Here is a 20525-nt window from a genome sequence, read left to right as displayed (position 1 = left end):
GAATCCAATAACAAACCCAGGCAGAGTGGCCCAACCCAACATCTGTCAGCCTCTATAGGGCGCTGATGTGTCCAGTCTTTGCCCAGGCACTACTCATGCAGCATGAAGTAGCGTAGTGTTTTATAGGACTGACTGGGCTCCTCCTCACTCTTAAAACAAGTGCACCTTGGAGATGTAGTCTCCATCCTCCCAGGCACGCACAGCAGCACTAACAAGGTTGTGGGTCCTCTGCAGTAGTATGTATGGTGACACTTTACATGGGCTCCTGCTCACCCCTCATTGAAGCAGGAGAACCAGGGTGTTGTAGTCTAAACCCTCCCAGGTACCCACAGCAGCACAAACAAGTTAGTAAGTAATTTCAGAGTAAAGTCCTATAAATATGTTCCATCACAATCCACAAGATTTACAGAAAATGTAGGGCCTTATTTTGTCTATTGCAGTTTGACTGCTGGACTGCAAATGCAGCAGTTGAGGAGGTGGCTGCCAAGTTAGTGGCCTCCACACTGCCAAGGTTGCGGCAGTCGGAATTTCTCCACAGGTATGGCAGTCTTAGGACTGCCATACTCTTAATAAGGCCATTAGTCTATAGGAACAAAAGAACAAACACTGCCGAAATACATGAAGTCTAAGTTGAACTGTCACCGTTCTTCCTGAGATAAAGTCCAGAGTCAGCTTGAATGAAGTTCAGAAGTGCCAACAGGCTGTCATCTAGTTCCTTATGTACTGCAGAGAAGACTGACACTCCCACTCGATATCTCATAAATTCTTGTGCGATCACAAAACCACATAAGAGTTTAACTTCTATCTTTGATATGGAAATGAACCTAGAGTTGTCATTGGGATATAAAAAGGCAGCCGCCATTTCGGATAAAAAAATACTCTTCATATCGCAGCTTCTCTACTCTCGTCTATCCCTCTCCTCTCTTTCTAACATGTGCCAGCTGGGCAAAGTCTTATGCTTTAAGAATCTAGATGAATACACTAAATTATCACATTTCAGGTTCTTACTCAATTTGCTCTACTATTGACCAGTGCATGTTTAAGTGTTTTCAGAATAATTAACCAGAGGATGATTCTATCTTTGGTATTACCTTTCCTTCAGAAATGAAAGATACTTTTAGCGTACTGTATGGTTAGAGATATCTATTGAGAATATGCTAGGAAAGTTTATCCTATGCAATTTTTTTTTTTACTCTACCCATGTGACAAGATATTGTGTGTTAGCATTTCTAATATCTCAATATATTACAAACTAAGTTGGTGAAATTCTACCTATGGGAGGAATTACAGTTTCACAGTTTGATAGTAGATTCTTCAAGATGTACACAACTGAAAAAAGACCAATCATTTTCAATTTTTTTAAAAAAAAGTAGATTTTCATTAAATGGTATGCGAATCAATCTAATATTTATATTTTCAATTACTTTCTAATCAGTAGTAAATCCATAAATATTTTATCCCTTAAATTTATAGGTCACTGGTATATTTCATGACCCTACTATTGGAAATGCAATTCACATTATGCTGGTCAGACTTATTCTGCTGGAAGAAGAGGAGGTATGTATTTTTTAAAGTAATTTTTTTTTTTTAAAATGTAATGAGTTTTGATGTCTACACTGACTCTAGGACCGAATCAAGAGCAAAGTGCACCTGTGCTAAAGCTGGTTTGCCCACCTCTTTTTGAACTTGTACAGACACATATTATTTGTACCACTTCTAATTTTATATATTTAAAGTCTACAAAACATGCAAAGATATTGGTAGAGTGCCTTCTGTATACTTGGGTCAATTCATTATGAAAGCAGAAGTAATAAATGCTAAGAGTATGCAGGTCATGAATTATTCTGGTAAAGTTATAGTATTTCAGATTACTAACCCATGTCTTTTTTTACAACACTATGGGGGTTATTCTAACTTTGGAGGAGGTGTTAATCCGTCCCAAAAGTGACGGAAAAGTGACGGATTTACCACCAGCCGTATTACGAGTCCATTATATCCTATGGAACTTGTAATACGGCTGGTGGTATATCCGTCACTTTACCGTCACTTTTGGGACGGATTAACACTCCTCCAAAGTTAGAATAACCCCCATAGTGTGTGCAACAGCTGTATCGCATGCAGAATGTACCAAAGGAAGCGACAACGCTTGCCCTTTGACCTCCACTTTCACTCACACACACATACATAAGACATATACAAATTCAAACCTACATACACTCTCTCTCACATAAACACGCTATCACCCGCAAGCACACACATAACATACATTTAAAAGCAGTTTCTGCTTACCTCACCTGCCATGGAATGGCACATTCCAGCTAATTATACTCCATTTTATTACACAAGTTGTGAATAATATATTATTATTTACTCTTAGACTAAAAAAAAAATGACAGAAAACAAAGAGAGCGGAGCCCCAGCTGACATCCTTAAGGACCAGCTGCCACTGTGTCCTGGCACTAAATGTGCCATCCCTGAGGCGAGGGATCTCAAAGGCAGTGTCAGGGGTAGCAAAAGGCAAGCCAGGGGTCGCAGCTGCGACCCCTGGAGAACCCTAAATAACTTCCATGTTTAAATCTCTTCTAAAAATGTGTTTGCTTTAAGTGTCTGTTCCCCACACATATCCCATGAAAATTGGAAATACCGAAGCATTTTCACACTTTCTGCTGTCCTGCCTGAACCATTTGTGGGTATTTAGATCATTCTGGGCAATGCATTCTAAAATATATATAGATATCTGTGACAGGATGCATGATTACCTCATTTACACTGCATTTCCTTGACAGATGCTCTCACTTTAGCTCGGAAATGCTCAAGGGTTGAAAGTAAAATCAATAAATAAATGTGCACAAAGTATCCATGGACTCGCATTTTTGTGTAATCACATGATAAGTTTGCATACATATGTTGCAAGATTTCTCAGGCATGAATCAGTATTGAACAGCAAAAGAAGTTCATTTTATTTTCCACAATGAATACATTAGAATTTGAGTGAAAAATCGAAACAAAAACGAGCAGTCTCACCCATGACACCTATTGGCTTGGCCAATGCTTTTTCCACGGAAGCATGAGAAAGTATATAAGAATACCATCCAAAATTGCCATATATATAGCATAATAAATATAAAATGAAATAATAAAATAAATACAAAATAAAATAAGTAACCTTAAATATATTAGTGCTGGTATGTATTTTTAAACTATGGAATAATATTTATAAATGTAATTCATACATTTAAATTATGAATTTATATTTTCAGTTTAATGGTAACCATTTTAAATTTACATTTCTTATACATAAAATACTTCTTAATTTTTCATTTATAAATTAGATTACATTCCCCATACTTTTCCATATGACATCTCAACCAACAGGTGTGCATTGCTAGGAGTACTTTAACACTCATACATTTTGTTGGAGGGGTCTCCACCCTTTCATTGAGGGGGTGGAGACATTTAAGTGTACAATGAAGTGTAAATCTAGTGACTAGCAAAAAAGTGAAAGGTTACACTTGGTGGTAGGAGTAAATATTCACATAAGTATACATAAATCAATGTATTTACCTTTGTGAATCAGGCCCTTGGTCAACATTGAATACAATATGTTTGTAGCCAATAAACAGACAAAACTCTCTGTCAACTAGATCTAAAAAGGATAATAATCCACAGATACAAATCAACCAAAAGGGCAAACTCATATACACTGCATATTGATTAGCCTCTTAAATACGTCTAGATGACTCATGCTTATGATGCATTGGAATTCTTAAACAATGGCTTCCCAAATCCATGGTTTATTTGATGCACTGACGTCATCAACTCCTCTACTGAACAGATATGAATTGGAAAATGAATCTTGCTTGATCCAAATTCTTGTCACAGTAAGCCATATAACCTCAATGCTTGGGTAGTCTTCAGTCTCCTGCGTTTAGAAATCAAGTAGATATTGACATTTTAGGAGCACATCTGGTTATTGTCATACAACGAGTCGGTGTAACTAAAGCCAGGTAGTGCCTGGGAATTTATGAAAGGTGGAAAACATGTTCCCAATGCCATCTAATTAAGAAATTGAAAGTTTGGGAGGCTATGAACTCCCATTATATTGGCGCCTTAGCCTTTTCCAAGCTCTTCTTGGTAACATTCTGTCCCAAATGATGCTACATATTTTTGAATGCATTTCTTTACAACATTTGCTAAAGATTAAGGGCCAAATTAACAACAAACTGATGCGGTGGGGTGCTGTGCTAAAATCGGCAGTGCCACGCTGTGCCAGTTTTGACACACAGGGATGCGCAGTATTTACAAGAATATGGTGCACCGCTGTGTCCCCCCATGCCAGAGCTCAATTAAACTGCCTAGCGCCAATGCAGGCATCCTTGCTCCATAGTGCATTGGTGTATGCATTGAGGGACGTGATTGTTTATGTGCAGGAAGGTGCTCCTTCCTGAATATAAACAATCTACTATGGTGATTTAGCATGTCTAACTGTGCTGTATAATGCAGCACACATAGAAGTACCAAACGTCATTTTTGAATGATTGTTTATTTGCAGGAAGAGACACCCCTGGGGTGGCATTAGCTTTTGGCGCTGTCACAGATTTACAGATTCTTGTAAATCTGGGGCAGTGTCAAAAGCAATGGGTGTTGCAGTGGTATGCCCACAGCAACACCCAATGAACACCCCTCTGCTGAAGAAAACTGTGTAGGGCATATTTACAAGGCGGCGTCAAGACACAAAAAGTGGCCTAATGCCGCCTTGTAAATATGCATAATGCTCAGCTCCACCAGAACATCACAAAAAGTGATACTCCAGTGGTGCCATGGGGCTTGTAAATATGCCCCTTAGTATGCTATTGTCTTACAGTGGTTGATCCCAGTCAGAGCACCATAGAGGAGGACGTTTTCTTTGTGCCTGCTTCCTGCTAAACCTAAGAGTACCAATCTTTAAATTTTTGGGGGAAAGTCAGTTCTTATCTGTCCAAATATCCTCTTGTCCTTAGGGGAAGACTTCTAGGCATTAGGTTGTTCTCTAGCCAGGGATCCCTCTAGGTCAACTCACAATTGGTCAGCTGGTTCTTTTTCAGAGAAGAGAGCCCTTTTGTTTTTTGTATCCCTGTAACAGCAATTGGAGGCCAACAAAGTGACCCTTGGAAATCAGCTTGAGTCCCTGGGTGCGAGCATGAATAAGGAGTTCGTTAATGTACTTTCCCCCAGAGAAACAGAAACCTTGTCTTCCTTTAGATGTTCTTCAAGGTCTGGGGATGTTCTGAAGAAGTGGTAGATAAATGGCATTCTTTTCCCATGTACTTGCCAGTGATTGAATACACTAAATCCTGGTAATGTTCTCATCAAAAATTGTCTCCTTTTTTACAGTACTTTCTTTCTATCTTTACTGCAACCATTTTCTCATTCAAGATGGCCCTAGCTTTCTTCCTGGCATTTCATTCCAGATTTTTCTATGTCAGAATATGGCAAGCAAAAATATCATCTGACAAAAAGATTTTGCCCTAAACATTGCTTACTAAAATATGATCCCATTTGGTGTATGATTTCTATTATTAACAACAATGGGGTGACATTTTTTTTAACTAATACGTAGGAGTGAGATGAGGGCACGCTGTTGGCACTGCAACCAGTTTTTTCTCCTGCTTTGTGCACAGATAAATGGTCGAATTGGCTCAATAACTGAATAGTTTATGTTATTGTGACTAGCTTAGCATCTGGTCTGCAAAGGAAGGTCTACTGTAGCAGCCTGCTACGTTGCCATCTGTTCTTGTCCCCTCCAAGATGAGTCGCCCTTTAAAAGTGGTCCGTGTTACATTACTTCAACCATCTTCTCTTGGAGGCGACTGCATTGTTCTACACCTATTATGGGATGTGTATTCCAGTCACTGGAGTGGAGCTACCATGCAAAGTGATTGTAATGCACTTTCCTTACAGGCAGCAGGGATCTACCAATGATATACATTTTTATTTACAAGTAAAGTTTGACTTATTTTCCTACCATTTTTGCAATATAAGTTATGAACATTTACTGTATTTACAAGCAGTACTGTTCATGGAAAATGTAAAGTGACAAGCAGCTTTTAGCAAATATTCTTTGTGGGGATATACTCTTATTCATTTATTTAAGATTTAGTATGCCCAAAGTGAGAAATTGGATTGTTGGTTGAGGGGGATGTAAACCTTTCACAAGCAAAATCCATACTCCTTGTCAGGGTGAATCACAAAAAGTCACTAAATCAACCTGTGCTTAACCCTCTGGTAGCTTGACATAAAACAAGTCAGGCTTATCTTAGAGGCACTGTGTTAAGTATTTTCGTAGCACACAAGCAGTAATAAAGTGAAAACACAACACCAGAAAAATCCCACACCAATGTAGAAGAAATAGAGCAAAATCTAATAAATTTTTTGACACCAATATGAGAAAAATCCAATCAGTAGAACTGGAGATACACAGTTTCCAAGATTTAAGGTAAGTATACCACTTAAAAGCAAAATACACCTCTCACAGTTATCTGGTCGTGAGAGATCGGGTAAGAATCACAAGTTCAAGCTGACCATGCTGGAGCATGGGCCAAATACAGGGACTAGGCTAGACTCACTGAAAATGTTACCTTCGGAAAGTCCAGTACAAAGAGTGCAGGCCACGAGGAGTGAAAGAGCATCGCAGATGGTCATCTATGTAGCAAAAAGAGCAGGCTGGGTATTGTGGGCAGTTGTTCTTGTAGCACAAAGATCTGCTGGTGCCACAGACAGTTGTTGCTGGAGCTTCACTTTGGCAGTCACCGTAGGCTTTCACTGGTATAGCACAAAGTGCAGATCTTGCATTGCCGGTCGTCAATGACAGTTGCTGTAGCGTTCAACTGAGCTGTGCATTAGCAGTCAGCATGGTTGGCATGGTCGGCAAAATCTTGGTGAGAATTGCCATGTTTCCAGTTGCAAAGAGCTCTATACCTTCAGGAGTTCTCTTTTTCCTCAAGGAGGAGTTCAACAGACATCACACCAAGGGTCGAGGTCCTGGGAGGCACATGTTGCGGATGAGCAACTCACTCCAGCAGATGCCAGCAGCGCTCACTCATGTCCATTTGCAGGTCCACACAGGTCCAGCAGGTCATATGTGCAGTAGCAGAGAGGCATCAGGAGGTCACTGTGTCTCAGTAGCTCAGAACAGGAGGCCAGTTAACTAGCCACTGAAGTCACTGAGGTAGACTGGGATGAAGGGACCAGGTCCAGTCTTGGGACCAGGTCCAGTCTTTCTTTTTAGACAGCAAGGCAGGCCAGAGGCAGCAGAGTGTACTAAAGAGTGGGCCAGAGAGTCCTAGTTATATACCTGGTACTAGATTTAAAGTGGGGTAAGCTTCTGGAGTTTTCACCGTACAGAGGTGAGAATTTCATTCTTCCGTACTTGGACTGTCTGCAATCACAAAAGGCTAGTGTATTTTTTTTTTGGGTGAGCTTGGGCAGTGTCTTTGAAGTGCAAGTAGGGCCGTGCACAGCTCCTCCCTGCTCATCCTGCCTTGGGTGGCCCATCCTGTCAATACCTAGTCTTTCTATTGTCTGTCTGTTTTGGCAGAATGCACAAAGGCTACCCAAACCTAGTCATGTGACCCAGCAACAGACTGCAGACACCAATTGGTTAGGGCAAGAAAATGCTAACATTCTAAATATTCAGAATTGGGACTTAAAATCCATCTTTGCTATGTAAGAAGGTTTTAGATTGCAATTCATTAAAGACCAAAATTATTTTCTACCTGTTCCCAATTAAATGTTATCACTTGCTAAATATAATAGGGTAGCTCTATTGTTATCCTATGAGAGAGGAATGTCTCACAGTAGTGAAAAATGAATTTGTGTGTTTTTCACTACCAGGACATGTAAAACCTAAAAGTACCTTTTCTATTTTTTAAATACACTGCACCCTGCCATGTGGGCTATTTAGGGCCTACTCCAGGTGTGACCTGTATCTATTAAAATTGAAGATAGAAGCCTGGCAAAGGTTTGTTTTGCCAGGTCGCAACAGCAATTTAACACCTTCGCTGCTAAGCGTTTTCCCCCCTCTTGTGCTAAGTCGTTTTTTGGCTATGTGTGGTAGTTTGTGTTTAGGCCCCCATACCTTGTGTCCACATAAGCTATCCAGGTGAAATGTTCATCCTTTTTTCCAACATCCTGATGATTTTAAAGGTACACAGGGTTTATTTATTCCCCTGGAAGGTACTGTGAAATTAGCCAACATACAGCTAAAATTTGGGTTTTTGGAGAAATATTTGAAAAAAGTGCTGCAGAAGAAAGCATCTGTTTTGTCCCTGCAAACGGCATCAACAAAACGTTTGTGGTGGTAAAATCACCGTATTCCAAGATTTCAGGAACAGGCAGAATTCAATCATAAAACAAAATGTTTCAACACAGTTTTGGCATTTTTCTAGGACATAACACATTTTTCCTATTTTTTGTGCTTTCAACCTCCTTCCAGTTAGTGGTAGAAATGGGTGTGAAAACCAATGGGGGATTGCAAAAAGCTATACATTTCTGAGATGTAGATACAATTATGAATTCAGCAAGGGGTCATTTGTGTAAATCAGTCAAGGTTTTCCTACGGAAAGTAACAGTTGAAATAAAAAAATATAGAAATTGAGTTGAAATAAACAGCTATTTGTGTCTACTTTTTCATCTGTAACTTATTCTAACTATGGCAGATTTTTAAAAACAATATACAGTTGCATCTGCCAGACTCTTGTGGTTGCGGGTATATGTAGGGCTTGTAGGTTCAGCAAAATCCCTATGTTCCAGAGCCAATAACTGAGCTGCACCTTCCAAAGATTTTTCATTGTGTACCGGACATACAGCAATTCATTTACTAAAATAGCAAGAGTGAAGTATAGGTATCAAGAAAACCTATGTATTTCCGAAATTGGCATAAGATATGGAGTTTAGAAGCAGTGGCTATTTTCACATCTCTGAATTTTGGGGTACCCATACTAGCATGTGAATTACAGGGCATTCCTGAAAAAACGTTTTTCTTTTACACTGTCTTACATTTGGAAGGTGCAAATGCAGATAAAAACAGTGAGTAATAACACTTGTTCTGCTATGCTGTAATCATCCAAGTCTCCTGATAAAAATGGCACCCCAATTGTGTGGGTAGGCCTAGTGCCCATATCAGGAAACGCCCCAAAACGCAACGTGGACACATCACATTTTCCACTGAAAACTGACTCATTTTTTGCAAAGTGCCTAGCTGTAGATTTTTAGCTCTAAGTCAACCGGCACCTTGGGAAAGCTAGCAAACCTGTACATTTTTAAAAACTATATACACATAGGGAAATCCAGGATGGGGTGACTTGTGGGGCTCTCACCTGGTACTATTACCCAGAATCCTTTGCAAACCTCAAAATGTGTCTAAAAAACACAATTTTTCCACATTTCTGTGATGCAAAGTTCTGGAATCTGAGGGGAGCACAAACTTCCTTCTACCCAGCATTCCCCCAAGTCTCCTGAAAACAAATGGTACCTCTCTTTTGGGGGTAGCCCTGGTGCCTGCAACAGGAAACCCCCCAAAATACAACGCGGACATATCACATTTTTCTAATGAAAACTAACTTGTTTTATGCAAACTCCATAGCTGTGGATTGTTGGCTCCAGCTCAGCCGGCTCCTAGGGAAAGCTAGCAAACCTAGTACATTTTGAAAACTAAACACCTAGAGGAATACAGGAAGGGGTGACTTGTGGGGATCTCACCAGGTTCTGTCTCCCAGAATACTTTGGAAACCTCAAACTGTGTCTAAAAAAAACATTTTCCTCACAGTTCTGTGATGCAAAGTTCTAGAATCTGAGGAGTGACACACACCTCCTTCCACCCAATATTTAATAAAGTCTCCTGATAAAAATGGTACCTTACTTGTGTGGATAGGCCTAGTGCCCGTGATAGAAAATGCCCCAAAACGCAACATGGACACAACACATGTTTCCATTGAAACTGACTTGTTTTTTGCAAAGTGCCTAGCAGTGGATTCTGGGCTCTAGCTCAGCCGGCACCTAGGGAAACCTAGCAAACATGTAAATATTTTAAAAACTAAACATCTAGGGGAATCCAGAATGGAGTAATTTTGGGGCTCTCAAGATGTTCTGTCACCCAGAATCCTTTGCCAACCTTAAACCGTATCTAAAAAAACAAATTTTGCTCACATTTCTGTGATCGAAAGTTCTTGAAACTGTGGGGAGCCACACAATTTCTTCCACCTGGCATCTCCCCAAGTTTCCTGCTAAAAATGGTACCTCACTTGTGCGGGTAGACATAGGGTCCGTGACAGAAAACGGCCCAAAACACAACATTTATGAAGAGCATTTTTCCACCGAAAACTGACCTTTTTTTCCCAATATGGGTAGCTCCTGATTTTGGACCATACCTCAGCCAGCACCTAGGGAAACCTAGCCAACCTGTACATTTTAAAAAAATAGACACCTAGGGAAATCCAGGACGGTGTAGTTAGTGTGGATCCCATTAGGTTTTCTTACCCACAGTGCCATGAAAACCTCACACTTTTCCTGAAATCAACAATTTTCCTTACATTTCTGTCATGGAATCTTCCAGAATCTGCAGGAATCCACAAAATTCCTGCCACCCAGCGTTGCCCCACTTGTGCCAATAACAATGCTGCCCCACCTGTGTGGCTGGGCCTACTGCCACAACAGGAATGGATCAAACAAAGGAGAATGGGAGCGCTCGCATGGAGATACCTGTTGACTTCGGTTGGATCCGTTCCTGTCGGGGTGGACCTGCAGAGGGAGCCAAGTCCAACACCCACTTTTATATACAAATCACCCAGCTATGTGTCACTTTTGAACTGCAGCCATCCAGAGCATAAAGATTTTCTCTGGAGCCATGGTACTATGTCATATATGTGGGTGGTGTAAATACACACTGCATCCTGCAAATTACATCTATGTCACTCATGCATTTCCCATACCAATGTACCATGTCCTAACTGGAAAATTAAGTAATCTAACTGGGTATAAAAACTTACTATGCAACACAGGAGGGAAAAAGAACAAACACTGTGTTCCTGAATAGCAGTATCAGAAAGCAGGAAGTCACAAAATCAACAAAACTAGAATCCATAAAATGCAGAAAAAATGAATGTCTGCACAGACATTTAGCATGAGGGAATTGACAGCTATTCAGACACAAGTCTCACAAGTAATACAGAGACTTTGGGGTAAATCTAGCAGTGCATGTTGAAAAGAAGAACAATTGTGTTTGCATATAATCAGCATACAGATAATAAGAGAACCTGACTGATGAAAGGATACCTCCTTGTGATGGAAAGTACATGGAGAAAAGCAGAAGACCAGAAGTGAGGAACATCATCATACAGAAAATGATTAGTTGGAGAGATAGGAGGAAAACCAGGTAACCACTTGATTAATTGTACCTATGGTAGACAGTAGAGAAAGCAGAATAGCAAGGGTGAGATTATCAAATGTGAATGCAATTTCAATGGTTATGAAGCCTTTCACTGCACATGCACTGTATTTATTTATGCCTGGAATAGGTGCTTCCAGGATGCTCTTATGATGAACCTACATGCAAAAATGTATCTATTTATTTCTTTGTTGTTGTCAACTTGAAGGTAGTAATCACCTTTTGGCATTAAAAGTCATGAGAGGGAGTTTGCCAGTGCTCCGCCCTTTCTGGACACTGGTAAACTTGCAAATTGAGCATCCTGCTGCTCACTTCTTGCCTACCACATTGATCTATGTGTGGCATCACACAATTATCACAAGAACCTGAAAGAGTTTGTTTAGTCCCTCTGAGGGCCTTTCTCATTTTGAAACCTAAGAAAAAGGCTAGAGTGTCTGACTCCTTTCCTGGACATAGACACACAACACTCTCTCCTCACAAGGAGCCAGACACTGTTCAGATTTGTTTTGAGCTAAAAACATAAAAACACAGTTAATCTTTGTGATGGGGCACTTACAAACAGCTCCTTCCATTAACAATGCTTCTTTGCCCTTGAAAACTCTAGGTTTAGGGGGAGAAGACAGAGGCTACTATAGAACTGAAGGGGATCGATACAGAGTGGTTTCTTCAGATAGCAAAGTATGGGAAGATAAGTTTGCAGTGCAACCTGTTGCAGTTCATAAAGCAACAACATTGGCAAGGGAAGAGGATACCAAGATATAAAGGAAGTAGATATGGTGAGTATTAATCCAGCTGGGATGGTCATGAATATGGGAATGGCATTGGTTCAGGATTTAAAAGATGATCACAGAGGTAATGAGGGAGTACTAAAGATGACTAAGACATGAAGGGGGATTGTGCAAGTATGAGGCTTTATCACTGAGGATGCAGGTATACAAGAGAGAAATGTGAGTGATTTTAATGAAAAGATAAGATCTGAAGTGAGCAGTGGTGTTGTGAACTCCCCGCTTTAGCAGCTTAATGGTTAGGTAGCCACTGCACTGGATGACCTTGTCTGTAAGTGGGGGCCCGCTAAAGGTCTTCTCTGTGTGTCTCTCTGTGGTAAAAATGATGGGAAGAAAGAAAGAATGGTAATAGAAATTAATTGAAAGAGAAGAAAGGGAGAAGAAAGAAAGTCACAAATCAAAAGATTGAAACTATGGAAGAAAGGTAAAAGGAAAAGGGGACTGGAGGTGGGGTAAAAAGAACAAGGGAAGGAAGCGTGTAGGGCTCAACAATGGAATGATTGAAATATGAAAGGATCAGTTGAAAGGATGAAATAAAGAGTGAAAGGATGCATGAATAGGTGGATGGAAGGATTAACAGAAATATGAAAGGATGAATGGATGAAACAGGGAAAGAATGGATTTTTGATGTGTGAATGGAATGATCTTTGGATGGATGGATGGCTAAAAAGATGAAAGGATGAATGGGTGACAGAGTGAGTGGTTGGAAGAGTGAAATAATGGATTACTGATGTGTGAACGAAATGATTATTAGATGGATGGACATATGGATGGAAAGGTGAGAGGATTTATGGAAGGCACAGAGGATAAAACAATAGATGGTGCATTAATGGGTGAAAGGGACTAGGCTAAGAAGGCTAGAATTACTCATATGCTTATTTGGGGTCATTAGACGTTTGGTTCAAATTATTCTTCCTTTTTAAAGTCCTACAGAACATTCTTCCGTTCATCTCTCAAGGTGATCAGGAAACTGTCACTCAAGTGACAATAGTCTTCATTACTGCAATGCAAGAGTCCTTTGGCTTTCAAAAACTCAAACCATACATCTACAGGCAATAAAGAACACTGCAGCATGCTTGCTTCTCAGTTCAAAAAAATATCTGTGCCCTATTTTAACATAAGTAATTCCTCTTCATAAGAGAAAGCCTGGGCTAACTGCAGCATGTGGAATCTTGGCATGTTTTTCCTTAACCCATTCCAATCTGGAACTATGTCAAGGTTCCACAGGTTGCCACAAGGAAATTACAAATCCCCTTCCATAGATTAAACAGTAACAAACATATACACCCAATAAATGTTGCTTTGAAATCTTGAAAAACATATGTTCAATATTTGTTCTTCCTATGTACAGATTCTGACACTGCTGACAAATTATGTAGATAACACACTTCTTCCCCTTTACTACACAACATAATCTTCTCTAAATAGGAGAATGCCTAGATGGTGTCATTAAACTTGTGTTTCTATGTTCAAGATTCATATTAGATTTTACCACTGCTGCCTCAGCACCCTTTAATAATACATACTTATTTGTCACATCTTCTTTGGGCCATACGCCATCTTTTAATTTAGATACCTTATTCATACTCCACACATTCCCATCAGATAAGTCCACCACACTGTTTCTCACACTAATCGCTTCCATGATGTCAGAAAATTTGGATTCCCCAACTCCTACATAGCTTCCTTTTTCAATCAAACCCAATCTTAAAATCAACTTTACTAAAAGATGTATTTTTAAATTGTGAGCTCAGAGACCCCAAACTCCACATGTCCATCCGCTCCTAAAGGGAATCTACACTTTAATCAGATTTAAAGGTACCCCCCAAGTTAACCTATGAGAGGGACAGGCCTTGCAACAGTGAAAAATAAATTTAGCAATATTTCACTTTCAGGACGTATAAAGCACATTACCTTATGTCCTACCTTAACCATACACTGCACCCTGCCCTTGGGGCTACCTGGGGCCTACCTTAGGGGTGTCCGGCATGTAAGAAAAGGGAAGGTTTAGGCCTGGCAAGTGGATACACTTGCCAAGGTGACTTTACAGTTAAAACTGCACACACAGACACTGCAGTCACAGGTCTGAGACATGATTACAGAGCTACTTATGTGGGAGGAACAACCAGTGCTGCAGGCCCACTAGTAGCATTTGATTTACAGGCCCTGGGCACCTCTAGTGCACTGTACTAGGGACTTACTAATAAATCAAATATGCCAATCATGGATAAGCCAATTACATACACATTTTGTAAAGGAGCTTTTGCACTTTAGCACTGGTTGGCAGTGGTAAAGTGCCCAGAGTATCAAAAACAGCAAAATCAGAGTCCAGCACACATCAACAACCTGGGAAACAGAGGCAAAAAGTTAAGGGGGACCACAGCAAGGATGAAAAGTCTAACAGCCGATATCTAAATACCATAGAAAACAATGGTATTTAGATTTTGGCAAATGGGATATCCGTAACTGTTAGGACAGAGTAACCCCTCCACCAACTTCTAAATCAGGACCACAGTCTTATTTTGTCAGTGGATTTGTGTACAACCACAACAGGAGACAGTCATTCAGAAGATTTAGGGGCAGGTTTATGAAAATTGGTGCTGCACATAGTGCAGCGCCACTTTTCTTGCACCCCTTAGCACCCCCTCACTCCACCATTGTAGCGCCGTATTTAAAATACAGCACACCATGGCAGAAATGAGGGTGACTAGCATCATCATTTTTTATGCTAGTCAGGCTAAATGCAGGATTAGCATGAAAAATTATGATGCTAATCCTACAAAGCAACCAGACGCCCATTGTAATCAATAGGAGCCACTTTTTAACGACCGCACTTAGAAGGTGTTAAAAAATGGCAATAAAAATGGCGCAAAGGGATCTCATTGATTCGGTTGCTCCATTTTCACGGCCCCCCGTTGCGCCTGAGCTCCCCCTTGCATGCAGTATGCCTGGCGCAGGCATAATATGGTGCAAGGGGTTAGAAAGTGGTGCAATGCAAGCATTGCACCACTTTGCAAATATGGTGCTGCGTATTTCCCCTTCCAATACCACATTAGCGTAAAAAAATGCATAAGTCGGGCCCTTAATTTATTAAATTATGCCCATTTTGCACAATCTTTCCAATTCTTCCTTCAATGCCTTTCTCACCGATATGGGCACATTGCAAACTTTAAGAACTTTCACTTTTGCTTCTTCTTTAAAAACAATTTGTGCACAAATTGTTTTATTAATCCTAATTCAGATAAAGACACTTTAGGAAACATATTTTCCCACTCCATTAAACTTTCCTTCCTCACCTGAGCAATCAAGTCTTCACACCCCAAAACTTGACCCGGATGATTGGGTTCAAGCATAATCATGGGATCCCTCTGCTTTGGCCAACCCAATAAATGTGACCTGAAATGTCGACTACTACCACAGCTAATTGGGGCTATTATTGTGTAACGATTACATGTGAATGGTACATCAGAGATTTTCCAATTTTTCACAAGTATTTAAATTGTTATTTATGACTGTCTTGTATATGTTTTGTCACCGCGCTGTTAACAAGCACTTTACTTGTCCACTTATTATATTCACTTGTACTATTTTGACTTTGAGAAATGCAGTTGCTGTTGTCTAATTTTAATCATTAATATAACTATGAATATGGGCTCTCCCTTTCTGAGTATTTGATTTTTTGTTTTTTCAAATATGTTGATGAATGTTCCCTCTTTAGACATTGTTGTAGATACTCAATGGAAAATACCCCATCACATCTATAGGTTTGTTTCCATATCCCACCAATTTGATTTCCGGCGGTGACATCTTTACATTGGGAAAGCAGTGCAAAAGCTCATCACCAATTACCATGTGTCTTGCTAAAGAATCCTCCTTGACTTTTACTTCAACCCCTCTATTTTCTACCACACAAACTGGTGCATCTTTCTTATTATCTAGTCACTCAAAGACTCCAAGTATGTACTCCTATTGCATTGTTTCTTCACCCTATTTGACCTTTCTGACTTGACTTTGTTTGCTGTACTCAGCATTGTTATAAGTAATTCGACTTCTAAGTTTGCATACTCTTGAAAAATAACCTTGCAATATCAGCAAATTTGCCCAATAGACGGACATGCTCTGTCATTGGCAAAATGAGCAGATTGACCACACTTTAAACATACAATTCCTACAATTCTCCCCTCCTAAATTACTCTCTTCCATATCCTGGGTTTGCTATCCATGCTACTGCTTGACACTTAATTAGATTTAGCTGCTTCATCTTTATTTACCACATGTACATCTTCTGTACACTTTTGTGTCAGCTCTTTCATTCCCAATTTCCTCTCCTCAAATTGGTGAGGTATATCTATTGCTTTGCTCAATAGTAAATCCTCCACCAACAACAGTTTCTCTTACAGTTTGGCATCACATACTTGGTGCACGTACTGATCACCTATCATCTGACCCCTAAAAGATCCATAGCTACACTTAGCAGCTAATACCCTAAAATCACTGACAAATGAATCAATAGATTTGGTGGAGAATTGTCCTCTTTCTAACAGTTTATGGCTGACAACAACTACATGTGTTTTTTCTTATAATGTAAACCCAATTGCTTCATTGCCACTTCATACACATCTATCTCATCTTTATCTTCTCCCCCTTGTACCTCTTTTGGCAAATGAAGTAGAACCTTTCTTGCGTCAGACCCTACACAATGTTTTAAAATAGCCAGTTTATTTTTTTCCATCAACATGTCACCCTCAGTAACATCCCAATAAGCTTCAAATCCTTCCTTCCATTGTTTCCACTCGAGTGTTGGATCCCCTAGGCTGGAGCACTAGTTTCTCCATATTAACTCTATCACTAAGTCATCACAACTTATAAACTCTCCTGTTCATCAATCTTTGACTCAGAAAGTGAAGAAAGAGAAAACAAAGCAAAACAAGAAAAATATACATATATAACCAATCTTCTTAGGGTGTGCGAATCACTGATCCTTCCAGACCCTTTAATGCTCGCACTAAGTGTGCTAATCACTGACTCTTCACTGATGCTTTAATAGATGCACAAAAAAGTTACCACAATGTCCAATCTGATACACATTGGTATCTCTGTCACAATATTGGTATTTTTCCTTTATGTTCAGTTCCCGCAGAAGACATACCAATTTAGTGTGCGAATCACTGACAGAATGACAGATGTTTAATTTAAAATTCAGTACAGTTGAAAGTAGGGCCTGCCTTGAACATCTGCATCTAGTTTTTTTTTCCACAGAACTGATGTTTTCCATAAAACACTAACATTGCACGTTCATAAGACATATGCAGTGTAGAATGTTGCCAACAACCTGTGGCAATCCAACCCAGATCCATGGAGCACATACATATAAAATGGAAGATCTAGGGTTCCCCGCCACATAAATGATTTTTTTTTATACTGATGGGCACTGTTTTTTCCATGAACCCACCCCACATCTGCCCTTGTTCCTCACACCTTTCACTTTTATTTACAATGTTGGATTCTCCAGCATTTGTGGATTGATTGCTTCATGTAATGAAAACTGCAACAAAAATGTTCATTTGTGGTCAACAAATTGGATTCCTATGATGTTTCTCCCTACACAGGTCCCACAATTGGCCAAGTGAAAAGATATTCCATCATCCAATTTGATTTATATATTTTCAAAATTTGATTGATAAATTTGATAAAGCCATTTTGGCACCTCCAACCGTTAAAACAGCTCTATTATTCTAAAACCAGAAATCAATTGCTCCTTGGATGAGAATTTCCTGATAAAACGTCCAGCAGTTTGTTTTTCTGCAGGTGTGACAGGTTTATTTCCTCTTGTCCATTGCATGCATTTTAATAACTTTTTCTCAGCACGATGTATCGCTCCAGAATTGAGAACACCTGTAGTCATCAAAATCTAAGAAAGGGTTCTGTAGTCTCACCTGATGGGAAAAAAGTTAATGAAGATTCAAGAAATTAATTTTATACTTGAAGTGCATTGTAACCATAACTATACCTCAAGAATCTCCAGACTCTGAAATAACCTTTCATGGACATCATTTAGGGGTCACCATGGGTCATTCATGTTACTCTTGACACTGCCTTTGGACGCATGGCCTCAAATATCCAGTGGCGGCTCGCAGGAGGGAAAAGGGGTGGGGCAGCGCAGTGTGTAGCCGGGGAAAAGGAAATTAAAATAAATAAAACTTACCTTTATTGCTGCGCCGCGCTGTGTTGATCCTCTCCTCTGTCCTCAACTGCAGGAACAAACTCCCAGCCTACCCTGCATCCAATCTTAACGCTGCTTTCATGCTATAGCTGGCAGCATGATAGCAGCATTAGAATTGGGTGCTCCAAGGCAGAGAGAAAGTCTCTGCCTGCTGTCTCCATCCCAGCAATTTGGTGCCTGCGTTGCTGGGTTGGAGACTGCCCAATGCACATGTGAATTTGACCGGCCCAAAACGGCCAGCCAAACATACATGTGCACTGAGGGGGAGTTCTTTGCACTTCCCCTCCGTACTCGTCACAGCCCCATGGCCATCCATTTTACAAGAAAATGATAATACAATTAGTTTATTAACATTCTCTTGTAAAGGTTTTACAGCTGCTGCTGGTGGGGGGACAACGCTTCTCCGCCCTTTCGGGTGAGCCGCCCCCGCAAATATCACAATGGCAGTGGCAGGAACAGAAGGAAAATGGAGCTCGCATGAGCCCGGTTTACTATATGTTGTTCCAGCAGAATTTTTAACTCATAAGAGTTTGTTCCTTTCTGAAGTGTATGTAAAGCACGCTCAAATGAATTAAAATGTTGCTTTCCAGCAGGCGTATTACAAAAGCCCCATTTAATCCCAAGGGTGACAACAGCAGCTGCTAAACTCCATAGCCTTTTTAGGACTAACTCCCTCCAAGAGGGAGAAGAAGAAAATCAAAACCTAGGGGTGACCTGGGACGTTGTGCCTTCATAACACTGACATCTATGGCCAGCCATTTGGCTGAGTGTCATTTTTCTGCTACTGCCGATGAGATGCAAACGTGGGCCAAATTTACTAACGCATTGCTCCAGGTTTGTGTTACTTATGTGATGGTGAATTGACATTCATGAACTTTTACGTCTTTCAGGAACCTTCTCCACGTGTGTCAATGCTTGGACTTCTAGAAATGTAGGAGTGTTGTATATGAAATGCATGGTTCTGGATAACTGGAAAAGTTCAGTGGGTTTTAAGCTTAGATTTCAACCATGTTGTCCTTTCACATGAATATGCGAGATTTTCGATTCTAATTATCAACAAGATATGTTCATAATGCAAAGTATTCATTAAAAGCACACATGTGAAGACACTCGCTTGACACCACATTTAATCATAAATTGCGAAGCACAGTTTGTAGCCAACACATTAACAAAAGTCACCACATGAAAAATCTATTTCACAATTTTCCATTAAACATCGCCCTTAAAATGCAATTAGTTTTGATAATGTTTTTGAAAGTATTCCACTCTTCTGGTTGATAGAGGGAATGTTGACATTTTAATTCAATAGACTGGAAACAAGATAAATAGCTTTATTTCTTTCCAGTGATTTTTTTTCTCCTGGCAAACATATAATCAGTCACCTCTAAGTGATTCTGAATCTAACACATGCTGGCCTTGCAATGTTCAAAATGTACTGTTTTCAGTTCGGTGTACAAACGTAGTAATTGGTGTGTGTTTCTTCTCCAGCAAGGACTAAAAATAATTCATAATGCAGACCACACATTGGCCAGTTTTTGTAAATGGCAGAAGAGTGTAAACCCAAAAAGTGATGCCCATCCAACGCACCATGATGTGGCCGTTCTTCTAACCAGGTAAAAGAATAGTGTTGAACGCCAAAATTGTAATGCTGAACAAGATGTTTTAGAATTACTGAGCAACTCTGCTTTCTTTTCTAAATGATAATGAGAGGCATCCATTATCTGAGAGGCCTTTGTAGCAGAATGTAATAGCATGATGGTTAATTTACCAAAAAGGCAGGGGTAGCAGAAGAGACATTATTCACCATAAGTGTGATAAAAATTGACAGAAATTGAGATTGAATCCTCAACTGACGTCCCTAAGGACCAGCTGCCTCTGTTTTTATGGCACTGATTTTGCTACCTTTGAGGCCAGGGGGTCCCAAATGCAGTGCAAGGGATCACAAGTGCCAAGCCAGGGGCCACAGCTAAGAACCCTGGAGACCCCTAAATGATGTCCATGTGTGATAGATCTTGCTGCAGTTCTTCTATAAGATGAATCATACCATGACTGAGAATTCATAAAGTATTGCCTTAGAGTATGGATTTGCTAAAAG

At 40.0% G+C, this 20525-nt stretch overlaps 1 protein-coding gene across 3 annotated transcripts in view; it reads left to right on the top strand.

Annotated features, from left to right (window-relative positions):
• Positions 1-20525, top strand: part of ADAMTS12 (ADAM metallopeptidase with thrombospondin type 1 motif 12) — a 3732731-nt gene that overhangs the window by 1886453 nt on the left and 1825753 nt on the right. For all 3 annotated transcript variants that reach the window (XM_069220543.1, XM_069220552.1, XM_069220534.1), the window contains exons 5-6: positions 1474-1557; positions 19919-20043. In XM_069220543.1, coding sequence (XP_069076644.1) covers positions 1474-1557; positions 19919-20043 — 209 coding nt within the window. The remainder of the gene's footprint in view (positions 1-1473; positions 1558-19918; positions 20044-20525) is intronic.

Source organism: Pleurodeles waltl, chromosome 1_1, assembly GCF_031143425.1.
Source record: "Pleurodeles waltl isolate 20211129_DDA chromosome 1_1, aPleWal1.hap1.20221129, whole genome shotgun sequence".
Classification (NCBI taxonomy): domain Eukaryota; kingdom Metazoa; phylum Chordata; class Amphibia; order Caudata; family Salamandridae; genus Pleurodeles; species Pleurodeles waltl.
The sequence above is the reverse complement of the archived record's forward strand: the minus strand, read 5'-3'. Positions and strand labels throughout refer to the sequence as shown.